Below are 14,191 nucleotides of genomic sequence, written 5' to 3' on the forward strand. Positions count from 1 at the left end.
ACTTAAAAAAATTAGCTTCAAATTATTTTAGGCGTGTTGTAACTAACAATAAAGACAATAAAAATGAATACTCATTCAAAATTAATATTTTACCCCCTTTTTTTATCCAATTTGATTTCATTGCCATTCCTACTTGTAATGATACTGTAATCTGTAATGTTGACCGTGTATAGCTGACTGTCTCTTTCCATTTCTATCTATGGGACCCCAATTTTTATTTTTTAATTTCTATGGTAAAATCAATTGTGAGTCCATTTGGTTCCATTTTTGCACTCTCTGTTACAGACCCTTTAGGGTCCACTTGGTTTACTTCCTAACTATCTATAATGTAGCTGGAACTCCCACTATGAGAACCACTGTCCTACACAGTCTGTGTGGACACGCACGCACGCACACAGTCACACACACACACACACACACACACACACACACACACACACACACACACACACACAGTGCACACAAGTAGCATGCTAGCTGATAGGGGAAACCGTTCTTATAGCAGCCATATTGGCATGTTCTCTAGGGTCTAGGCTCTAGTATCACATATTGCTAAAGTTAAACAGCACTGAATAAATCATTGTTAAGCAAAAACGTTCACTTCACGGAGATTTTTGCCCTGTGCCCACTTCAATGCGCTGCTGTGATTACACAGGTGGAACAAATGAGGAGCTAACGATCGTTAGCAAGCTACACTGCTATAGTGCTCGTCGTAGACAACCTGCAAGCTCACAGATTCAGACATTGTGGAGCATTTTTTGTCATAAGACAAACAAATATGGACAGTGGCCGTGCTCACAAATGCCATGTTTTGGGACCTGTTTGGGGCATTTTGCAAGCAGATCATCGCAGCCACAGAGCTGACGCTCTCCCTCTCTGTGTGTGTGTGTGGGGGAGACTGAAGTTGGGAGAGAGCGGGGTAGATGCGGACCGGGCGCTCTGGTCACGTTCAAGACAATATTGTGGGTGCGTTTGGAAATGCACACCGGGAGCGCACTCGCCTATTAGTTTGCATTGCACAGTGCGCTCAGTGCGCTATTTCCGAACGCGCCCTGTGTTGTGTTTATACCGACCCGTTGCATATTGTTCGTTCAGCCTAGTGCCGTTACGGAACGGTAAAAAGAAAGCAGCTTTACGTTACATTTTAATGTTGGAAAACACCCGCGATAATAATCGATAAGATAATTCGTTGGCAACGAATTTAATTATCGATTTTTATCGATTTAATCGATTCGTTGTTGCAGCCTTAGGTAACGCACACGCACATCACCAACGTCATGGTAACGCACACGCACATCACCAACGTCATGGTAACGCACACGCACATCACCAACGTCATGGTAACGCACACACACATCACCAACGTCATGGTAACGCACACGCACTTCACCAACGTCATGGTAACGCACACGCACAGCACCAACGTCATGGTAGCGCACACGCACATCACCAACGTCATGGTAACGCACACACACATCACCAACGTCATGGTAACGCACACGCACTTCACCAACGTCATGGTAACGCACACGCACAACACCAACGTCATGGTAACGCACACACACATCACCAACGTCATGGTAACGCACACACACATCACCAACGTCATGGTAACGCACACGCACAGCACCAACGTCATGGTAACGCACACACACATCACCAACGTCATGGTAACGCACACACACATCACCAACGTCATGGTAACGCACACGCACTTCACCAACGTCATGGTAACGCACACGCACATCACCAACGTCATGGTAACGCACACGCACAACACCAACGTCATGGTAACGCACACGGACAGCACCAATATCATGGTAACGCACACGCACATCACCAACGTCATGGTAACGCACACGGACAGCACCAATATCATGGTAACGCACACACACAACACCAACGTCATGGTAACGCACACGGACAGCACCAATATCATGGTAACGCACACACACAAAACCAACGTCATGGTAACGCACACGCACATCACCAACGTCATGGTAACGCACACGGACAGCACCAATATCATGGTAACGCACACGGACAACACCAACGTCATGGTAACGCACACGCACAGCACAAATATCATGGTAACGCACACGGACAACACCAACGTCATGGTAACGCACACGCACAACACCAATATCATGGTAACGCACAACACCAACGTCATGGTAACGCACAACACCAACGTCATGGTAACGCACACGCACAACACCAACGTCATGGTAACGCACACGCACAACACCAACGTCATGGTAACGCACAGCACCAATATCATGGTAACGCACACGCACAACACCAACGTCATGGTAACGCACACGGACAGCACCAATATCATGGTAACGCACACGCACATCACCAACGTCATGGTAACGCACACGCACATCACCAACGTCATGGTAACGCACACGGACAGCACCAATATCATGGTAACGCACACGGACAACACCAACGTCATGGTAACGCACACGCACATCACCAACGTCATGGTAACGCACACGCACAACACCAACGTCATGGTAACGCACACGCACAACACCAACGTCATGGTAACGCACACGCACATCACCAACGTCATGGTAACGCACACGCACAACACCAACGTCATGGTAACGCACACGCGCATCACCAACGTCACGGTAACGCACACGCACAACACCAACGTCATGGTAACGCACACGCACAACACCAACGTCATGGTAACGCACACGCACAACACCAACGTCATGGTAACGCACACGCACAACACCAACGTCATGGTAACGCACACGCACAACACCAATATCATGGTAACGCACACGGACAACACCAACGTCATGGTAACGCACACGCACATCACCAACGTCATGGTAACGCACACGGACAACACCAACGTCATGGTAACGCACACGCACATCACCAACGTCATGGTAACGCACACGCACATCACCAACGTCATGGTAACGCACACGCACAACACCAATATCATGGTAACGCACACGGACAACACCAACGTCATGGTAACGCACACGCACATCACCAATATCATGGTAACGCACACGCACATCACCAACGTCATGGTAACGCACACGCACATCACCAACGTCATGGTAACGCACACGCACATCACCAACGTCATGGTAACGCACACGCACAACACCAACGTCATGGTAACGCACACGCACAACACCAACGTCATGGTAACGCACACGCACAACACCAACGTCATGGTAACGCACACGCACAACACCAACGTCATGGTAACGCACACGCACATCACCAACGTCATGGTAACGCACACACACAACACCAACGTCATGGTAACGCACACGCACAGCACCAACGTCATGGTAACGCACACGCACAACACCAACGTCATGGTAACGCACACGCACAACACCAACGTCATGGTAACGCACACGCACAACACCAACGTCATGGTAACGCACACGCACAACACCAACGTCATGGTAACGCACACGCACATCACCAACGTCATGGTAACGCACACACACAACACCAACGTCATGGTAACGCACACGCACAGCACCAACGTCATGGTAACGCACACGCACATCACCAACGTCATGGTAACGCACACGCACATCACCAACGTCATGGTAACGCACACGCACATCACCAACGTCATGGTAACGCACACGCACATCACCAACGTCATGGTAACGCACACACACAACACCAACGTCATGGTAAGGCACACGCACATCACCAACGTCATGGTAACGCACACGCACATCACCAACGTCATGGTAACGCACACGCACAACACCAACGTCATGGTAACGCACACTCACATCACCAATATCATGGTAACGCACACGGACAACACCAACGTCATGGTAACGCACACGCACATCACCAATATCATGGTAACGCACACGGACAACACCAACGTCATGGTAACGCACACGCACATCACCAACGTCATGGTAACGCACACGCACATCACCAACGTCATGGTAACGCACACGCACAACACCAATATCATGGTAACGCACACGGACAACACCAACGTCATGGTAACGCACACGCACATCACCAATATCATGGTAACGCACACGGACAACACCAACGTCATGGTAACGCACACGCACATCACCAACGTCATGGTAACGCACACGCACATCACCAACGTCATGGTAACGCACACGCACATCACCAACGTCATGGTAACGCACACGCACAACACCAACGTCATGGTAACGCACACGCACATCACCAACGTCATGGTAACGCACATCACCAACGTCATGGTAACGCACACGCACAACACCAACGTCATGGTAACGCACACGCACATCACCAACGTCATGGTAACGCACAACACCAACGTCATGGTAACGCACACGCACAACACCAACGTCATGGTAACGCACACGCACAACACCAACGTCATGGTAACGCACATCACCAACGTCATGGTAACGCACACGGACAACACCAACGTCATGGTAACGCACACGCACATCACCAACGTCATGGTAACGCACACGGACAACACCAACGTCATGGTAACGCACACGCACAACACCAACATCATGGTAACGCACACGGACAACACCAACGTCATGGTAACGCACACGCACAACACCAACGTCATGGTAACGCACACGCACATCACCAACGTCATGGTAACGCACACGCACATCACCAACGTCATGGTAACGCACATGCACAACACCAACGTCATGGTAACGCACACGCACATCACCAACGTCATGGTAACGCACATCACCAACGTCATGGTAACGCACACGCACAACACCAACGTCATGGTAACGCACACGCACAACACCAACGTCATGGTAACGCACACGGACAGCACCAACGTCATGGTAACGCACACGCACAACACCAACGTCATGGTAACGCACACGCACAACACCAACGTCATGGTAACGCACAACACCAACGTCATGGTAACGCACACGCACATCACCAACGTCATGGTAACGCACACGGACAACACCAACGTCATGGTAACGCACACGCACAACACCAACATCATGGTAACGCACACGGACAGCACCAACGTCATGGTAACGCACACGCACAACACCAACGTCATGGTAACGCACACGCACAACACCAACGTCATGGTAACGCACACGCACAACACCAACGTCATGGTAACGCACACGGACATCACCAACGTCATGGTAACGCACATCACCAACGTCATGGTAACGCACACGCACAACACCAACGTCATGGTAACGCACACGCACATCACCAACGTCATGGTAACGCACAACACCAACGTCATGGTAACGCACACGCACAACACCAACGTCATGGTAACGCACACGCACAACACCAACGTCATGGTAACGCACACGCACATCACCAACGTCATGGTAACGCACACGCACATCACCAACGTCATGGTAACGCACACGCACATCACCAACGTCATGGTAACGCACACGGACAACACCAACGTCATGGTAACGCACACGCACAACACCAACGTCATGGTAACGCACACGCACATCACCAACGTCATGGTAACGCACACGGACAACACCAACGTCATGGTAACGCACACGCACATCACCAACGTCATGGTAACGCACACGGACAACACCAACGTCATGGTAACGCACACGCACAACACCAACATCATGGTAACGCACACGGACAGCACCAACGTCATGGTAACGCACACGCACAACACCAACGTCATGGTAACGCACACGCACATCACCAACGTCATGGTAACGCACACGCACATCACCAACGTCATGGTAACGCACACGCACAACACCAACGTCATGGTAACGCACACGCACATCACCAACGTCATGGTAACGCACATCACCAACGTCATGGTAACGCACACGCACAACACCAACGTCATGGTAACGCACATGCACATCACCAACGTCATGGTAACGCACAACACCAACGTCATGGTAACGCACACGCACAACACCAACGTCATGGTAACGCACACGCACAACACCAACGTCATGGTAACGCACATCACCAACGTCATGGTAACGCACACGGACAACACCAACGTCATGGTAACGCACACGCACATCACCAACGTCATGGTAACGCACACGGACAACACCAACGTCATGGTAACGCACACGCACAACACCAACATCATGGTAACGCACACGGACAGCACCAACGTCATGGTAACGCACAACACCAACGTCATGGTAACGCACACGCACATCACCAACGTCATGGTAACGCACACGCACATCACCAACGTCATGGTAACGCACACGCACATCACCAACGTCATGGTAACGCACACGCACAACACCAACGTCATGGTAACGCACACGCACAACACCAACGTCATGGTAACGCACACGGACAGCACCAACGTCATGGTAACGCACACGCACAACACCAACGTCATGGTAACGCACACGCACAACACCAACGTCATGGTAACGCACAACACCAACGTCATGGTAACGCACACGCACATCACCAACGTCATGGTAACGCACACGGACAACACCAACGTCATGGTAACGCACACGCACAACACCAACATCATGGTAACGCACACGGACAGCACCAACGTCATGGTAACGCACACGCACAACACCAACGTCATGGTAACGCACACGCACATCACCAACGTCATGGTAACGCACACGCACAACACCAACGTCATGGTAACGCACACGCACATCACCAACGTCATGGTAACGCACACGGACAACACCAACGTCATGGTAACGCACACGCACAACACCAACATCATGGTAACGCACACGGACAGCACCAACGTCATGGTAACGCACACGCACAACACCAACGTCATGGTAACGCACACGCACATCACCAACGTCATGGTAACGCACACGCACATCACCAACGTCATGGTAACGCACACGCACATCACCAACGTCATGGTAACGCACACGCACAACACCAACGTCATGGTAACGCACACGCACAACACCAACGTCATGGTAACGCACACGCACAACACCAACGTCATGGTAACGCACACGGACAACACCAACGTCATGGTAACGCACACGCACAACACCAACGTCATGGTAACGCACACGGACAACACCAACGTCATGGTAACGCACACGCACAACACCAACGTCATGGTAACGCACACGCACAACACCAACGTCATGGTAACGCACACGCACAACACCAACGTCATGGTAACGCACACGCACATCACCAATATCATGGTAACGCACACGCACAACACCAACGTCATGGTAACGCACACGCACATCACCAATATCATGGTAACGCACAACACCAATATCATGGTAACGCACACGCACAACACCAACATCATGGTAACGCACACGCACAACACCAACATCATGGTAACGCACACGCACAACACCAACGTCATGGTAACGCACACACACAACACCAATATCATGGTAACGCACACGCACAACACCAACATCATGGTAACGCACACGCACAACACCAATATCATGGTAACGCACACGCACAACACCAACGTCATGGTAACGCACACGCACAACACCAACGTCATGGTAACGCACACGCACAACACCAACGTCATGGTAACGCACACGCACAACACCAACGTCATGGTAACGCACACGCACGGCACCAACGTCATGGTAACGCACACGCACATCACCAACGTCATGGTAACGCACACGCACAGCACCAACGTCATGGTAACGCACACGCACATCACCAACGTCATGGTAACGCACACGCACATCACCAACGTCATGGTAACGCACACGCACAGCACCAACGTCATGGTAACGCACACGCACAGCACCAACGTCATGGTAACGCACACACACAACACCAACGTCATGGTAACGCACACGCACATCACCAATGTCATGGTAACGCACACGCACAACACCAACGTCATGGTAACGCACACGCACAGCACCAACGTCATGGTAACGCACACACACAACACCAACGTCATGGTAACGCACACGCACATCACCAACGTCATGGTAACGCACACGCACATCACCAACGTCATGGTAACGCACACGCACATCACCAACGTCATGGTAACGCACACGCACATCACCAATATCATGGTAACGCACACGCACAGCACCAACGTCATGGTAACGCACACGCACAACACCAACATCATGGTAACGCACACGTACATCACCAATATCATGGTAACGCACACGCACAGCACCAACATCATGGTAACGCACACAACACCAACATCATGGTAACGCACACAACACCAACATCATGGTAACGCTCACGCACATCACCAATATCATGGTAACGGCCGTAACGCACACGCACAACACCAACATCATGCTCTCCATGGCAGTGTTTCCAGTGGTTCCCAAACTCAAATTAAGTTGTAGCTTAAAGACAAAAGAAAATGAAACACAAAAGAGGTTAAACATATACTGGTAGTTAAAAGTATCAAAGGTGCTCCTGGATCAGACGGGATAGAACATGAGAATCTGGGCACTCAATTGTGCAAAGGAGAAAACGGCCTTTATTATAACAAAGTGTACGTCAACATTTATCAACCTACAGAGGTCTTCATCGCCCTGATGAAGGTCAATGGCACGAGGTACAGTCAGACATTTAGGCTTAAAGGATAACACATTATTAACACATTGGATCTTAAATCGCCAAAATGGAACCCAAAACTGGAATGCACGTCATACTAAAACAACAAGCACCACCACTTTTGTCCACCAGGTGGCAATCAATATAATAAATAATATAATTAAGGCTGTTTCCTCATTCATTTGAGTGCCCAGATTCTCCAAAGTTTTAGCTTAATTGCCTCTCCCAACACACTTCATTGTCTCATTACGTGCTCGTGTGCCCCCTCTTACAATCCTGCTACCTGTGTGTTGTCGGTAGTCTCGTACTCTGATGGGTGGTCGCGCGGAGAGGAATGAGTTCCTGCTGCTTCACGCCTTCCACGACAAGGACTACATTGTTCCTGACAAACCCTCCTTCAAGAAGGCCCAACAGGAGGTAATGACACACACACACACACACACACACACACTATTGCTTGGGCTATTTACCGCAAACACATAACTGAAATCATAGAACCAATAAGCGAGTTAATCTTGCTCATGCAGGATACTCAAGATGCATAAAAAAGTCGTTTTCGTATATATATTAACACAGACGGATATTTTCTTAAGAGTCACTGCATAAATGATCCATTCATTCATTAATTTGGACTGTATTAACATGTGGTGGGTTGTGTTCCTCACGTGGGCCCATGAGGAGGGAGAGGAGGAGGGCGATGCAGGTAAAGGCAGGAGGAAGAAGAAGGCAGCGTATGCTGGTGGTCTGGTGCTGGACCCCAAAGTCGGTACGTCTCCTTCTGGCTTTTAAAGAGGCTGCACATTTCATTTAATACAGTTTTTTTTTCTCTGTCTCCAGACAAAAATTCTTTGGAAAACACTTTCTGCCTCTTCAGATATTTTTGTGTGAATGTGTCCTACAATTTTTTTTTATGAAATATATATATCATATATTGAGCTCATCCTCTCTGTCTATTTCTTTCTGTGTGACTTGAACTGTTGTGCTCAATGTCACAGTTTGACACAAGAACACAGTTTGCCGGCCACTGCTACAGAGCTGACAATGAGGTTATATCTTCCCTTCTTCTCTGGAGTCCTGCCTCAAAGCAGACCAGAGGTAGAAAACTGATGTCTGATGTCATCGCTAGGGATACGCATGCATCGTGGCAATGAAGGACCGGAAAGTCTGGCGTGGCATTGTGAAATCCATGATCTCGACCACGGTCGAAAAATTATGACGATGATGTGTCTCGCTCTCTCTGTCTCCAGCGTGTTGTGCTTGCTGCTCATGTCTCTCCGTCTCCCACTACAGGTTTCTATGACAAGTTCATTCTGCTACTGGACTTCAACAGCCTGTACCCGTCCATCATCCAGGAGTTCAACATCTGCTTCACCACCGTACAGCGAGAGGCTCACACCGGCACGCGCAAGAAGAACGAGGTGGGTTCTTAACTTCTTATGAGGGTTCCGTGTGTCCACGGCAAGGGCATTAGTGGACGCTGAATGCAACGTTCAAAGTGAGGTTTCACTCAACACCTCCTGTTTAAACAGGAGGACGAGCCGGAGGAAATCCCGGAGGTTCCGGACACTGACCTGGAGATGGGTGTTCTGCCCAAAGAGATCCGAAAGCTGGTGGAGAGACGCAAGCAAGTCAAACAGCTGATGAAACAGCAGGACATCAACCCCGACCTCTACATGCAGGTAGGCACAAATGCACGCACGTTTGTTTTTAACCCTAAAGCCGAAAAATGACTACATAAGTAGTCTTGGATCAAGAATGCCATCTATTTATTTAAGTAATTCTGCCATAGATGTCTCACGCACACGCGCGTGTACACACAGTCATCTTGCGTATTGTGACCTTTTTGTTTTTGTGTGTGTGTTAGTATGACATCCGTCAGAAGGCTCTGAAGCTCACTGCTAACAGCATGTACGGCTGCCTGGGATTCAGCTTCAGTCGATTCTACGCCAAACCCCTGGCTGCACTGGTCACACACAAGGGCAGAGAGGTAGAGACACACACACACACACACACACACACACACACACACGTGCGCAATCGTGCATGCATCAACAACATAATAAGATAAATGATGTTGTAGCTCAGTCGCTGGAGCACTCGGACGAGTGTGTCCGTCCTGTATGATCGATAGATCGGGAATAACCCTATCTCTAAACCTGTTACTTAAACTTGACCTAACGACGCCCACGACCATCCTAGTTGAACATCGGGGTGCATATGTTGGTTAGACACACCAGTCCTACGGTCATGAGGCCGACAACACGTCGCACCCGACATGTGTTGCCGGTTACAAATCACCCGTGGCTTCTGCGTGCGGTTGGCGTTAGGTTAGGGTGAATCTCAGGTTGATGCTCAAATCCTAAAATGACTTCCACTCCACCTCCACTAGAGGGAGCTGCTGGATCAAGTTCCACATCCCTCAGTTCACCCTCAAATACTTCTCTTCCCTCTTTCCTCACTTTCTTTATCCCTCATTTCTCTCTCTAGTCTCTACATACCTCTCTCTCTCTCTCTCTAGCTACACCCCCTTCTGTCTCTCTCCTTTTTTCTTTTCATTTCTCTCTCACTGTGTCTGACTTTCTTTTGTCATAAATATGAAACCTGATTTTAATTATGTGAAACCGGCCCATGTAACGTTAACGGCGGTGGCGGTGGCTCAGGGGTAGAGTGCCTGGATGGTAACCGTAAGGTTGCCAGTTCGAACCCGGGCTCCCCCAGAGTTACTGTCGAAGTGTCCTTGAGCAAGACACTGAACCCCTAATTGCTCCCGATGTGCTAGTTGGTGCCTTGCATGGTTTCCGCTGCCATCGGTGTATGAATGTGTGTGTGAATGGGTGAATGTAATGCACAATCTCTGTAAAGCGCCTTGGATAAAGGCGCTATATAAATGCACCATTTTAACATAATACCACACACACGCTATGTAAAGTGTGATCGTGTAATGAGGTCTCTCAACACGGGCGTATATAAAGTGAGCCTACACAGACAGACGTACAAGTGTGGATTGCATGACATAAAACGGCTATTTTTGGATGTGATGGTATTGTATGGGTAACTGAACACCACACACACACACACACTCCGTCGCTCCATGCCAGCGGTGGTGTTCATGTGTTCATTTAACCCATTTTGGACTGAGGTCGATAAAAGAATAAAAGGCTTCTAAATCCTAACATTTTTCTGAAAAACCCATGTTTTTCTATGTCAGTGGTGCACAACCTTTTTCACGTCAAGGACCCCCAGAATCAAAATATGTAGTTCTAGGGACCCCACGGAAGCCAATATTTTAGTTAAATTCTTTCGCTCTGAAATATATATTCAAAGATTTGCGCCACATTTCCACTCGGTGGCGCTCTATGAGCTTGTAGATCTGCTATTTTTCAATAGCTAAAGTAGAACAGAATGCTTAAAACACACAGGGGTTCCCGCCCAGAATGGTTTAATGAGCTCTAACAATACACGCGCTCAGCACAGTGGCGTTGGACTGGCGCCCCAGGGGAGCCTTTTATTATGATCTCCTTACACACACATTGTGCTTCCTAATAGAGGGCAGGGCAGTAACTTCACTCGCACAACAACTTTTCGTGTATGTGTTGTGTGTGTGTGTGTGCGCGTTCTGAATGTGTGCGTGTTATATTTGCTTGGGCTATTTGTGCCTCAAGTCATGCTCCTTGTCCAGTTGACAGATGTACATAGTAGAAGGCGTGTGTTTGATGAATTGGTACAGGTGTAATGCCCCCCCCCCCCCCCCCCAAAATAAGCGGGTCCAGGCTTACTACTTGTATTCTTGTCAACAGCCAGGGGTGAATGGGTTAGTTACATTACACTTTACCACCCCCCCCCCAGTCCCTGTCTCTCACACTGCAGATTCTCACAGTCAATTTAACACTGCAAATTTTATTGTGTGTGCATGCATGTTGTTTACCACACCCGGAGCGTGTCTTTTGCTTTGTGATTAGGGTGTTCTATAGACCTATTAGTGCTTTCTTTTCTCTCCTAAAGTGTTACATTGAATGACGTAAGTGTAAGAAGGCCTGGGATTAAACGGGATCAGTGTAGCATGCACGGCTTCTGTGTCAGAGGCCATGCAAAGTTTCCACATGTTACTCTATACCTGCGTTTGTAATGGGTCTCTGTTCTCTGTTTTGCGGAAAACCTGAGATCGAATTATAGTCCCTGATTTGCATCAGGATTGTCAACATGTCAAACAACATATATAATGCTGTTATGATCTATGATCTTATTTTATGGCAATCATAAATACTCTGAATACTGAATACAATGGAGAGTGATTGGAGATAAAGAGAAAGTTGAAGATACTCTAGGACAGTGGTTCCCAAACTTTTCAGATCGAGACCCAAAAGCCGTTTGACCGGGACAATGTGTCACTTCGAGACGTGTTGCGAGCTTGTAGACCAGCTATTTTCACTATTCTTAATTATTATATTTTATTTAAGGAAATATGTTTGTTTTAAAATATAGGTTGCTAAGCTCCTAGCATCTAAAAAACACTATAAAATATGTGGGAAACCTGTTGTTTCTTTAAAGAATCACAGGTCGATTTAATACCCAGATTGATACGGTCGCAAGTTACCACAGTGGGGGCAGCCATTTTTGTTGTTTAACATCATCGAGTTGAAACGTTTCAACCGAGTCTAACACCGCCATAGGAACCAAGCTACATAAACATTGTTCTGTGATCCAAACAGTGTATCGGGACACAGTGGTTCTCAATGTGGGGTCCGAGGACCTCCAGGGTTCCCTGAGGAGTTTCCCTGGGGATCTCCAGCAAAAGGAGTTCATGTATCATCGCAATGATGATACATTAATCAGTTTGATTTAATATTTTTAATTTTAATAGAGGGTATGCGCGTGACATCATCATCAAACCCGGAAGTTATGCAGGAATGGCGACTGAGTGGCAAAAAACTACTTCCTGGCCTTGACAGCCCATGCATCCAAACAGAAAAGTCGTATCCGATTGTATTAAACAACATTATACCATGTTAAACTCTCGATTTGCCACTCGATGTGCCATTCACTTTAAGCATGCGCATGCCCTCTATACAAATCTGGTTTACCTGGCAAAGTATTTCAAATGGCTACGCGGGCAAATACACATGAATTTGATGGTCCTTCACATGAAAAAGTTGGCGAACCGACTGCTGATGCTGCAGGCTGTCATGACTCTCTGCCTGGCTGTTTCCTGGTGTTTACTGCGTAGCTATGATGACAGATACGGCTATTTATACTGCAGGTTAATCTGGACAGCACTAATATACTAATGGAGCAAAACGCTCCCGTTCCCCCTTTAGCCGACGAATGAAGACGTCCAGGGCATAAACTGCATGCACGAAGACCATAGAACCAAACGTATAACAAACATTGAGGTTACTAGTTGTCTCCACCAGCCGAAGGCATGGGGGAGAGTATGTTTTGCACTCCGTCCGTCCGTGTGTCCGTCCGTCCGTGTGTCCGTCCGTCCGTGTGTCCGTCCGTCCGTGTGTCCGTCCGTCCGTCCGTGAGCAGCTAATCTCGGCCACCGTTAACCCAAAATTTTGCCAAATTTTGCACACACACTCCCTGGATGCCAACCATGAACCTCTGCCCCAAACTTTCCAGAACGGCCTGT

General features: G+C 48.5%; 1 protein-coding gene across 2 annotated transcripts in view; it reads left to right on the forward strand.

The window, feature by feature from the left end:
- pola1 (polymerase (DNA directed), alpha 1) overlaps positions 1 to 14,191 on the forward strand; it is a 113,332-nt gene that overhangs the window by 15,072 nt on the left and 84,069 nt on the right. For both annotated transcript variants that reach the window (XM_083778484.1, XM_083778485.1), the window contains exons 22-26: positions 8,860 to 8,976; positions 9,238 to 9,325; positions 9,850 to 9,977; positions 10,089 to 10,238; positions 10,424 to 10,546. In XM_083778484.1, the coding sequence (XP_083634610.1) occupies positions 8,860 to 8,976; positions 9,238 to 9,325; positions 9,850 to 9,977; positions 10,089 to 10,238; positions 10,424 to 10,546 (606 nt within the window). The remainder of the gene's footprint in view (positions 1 to 8,859; positions 8,977 to 9,237; positions 9,326 to 9,849; positions 9,978 to 10,088; positions 10,239 to 10,423; positions 10,547 to 14,191) is intronic.

Source organism: Protomyctophum parallelum (genome assembly GCF_964188405.1).
Source record: "Protomyctophum parallelum genome assembly, chromosome: 12".
NCBI lineage: Eukaryota > Metazoa > Chordata > Actinopteri > Myctophiformes > Myctophidae > Protomyctophum > Protomyctophum parallelum.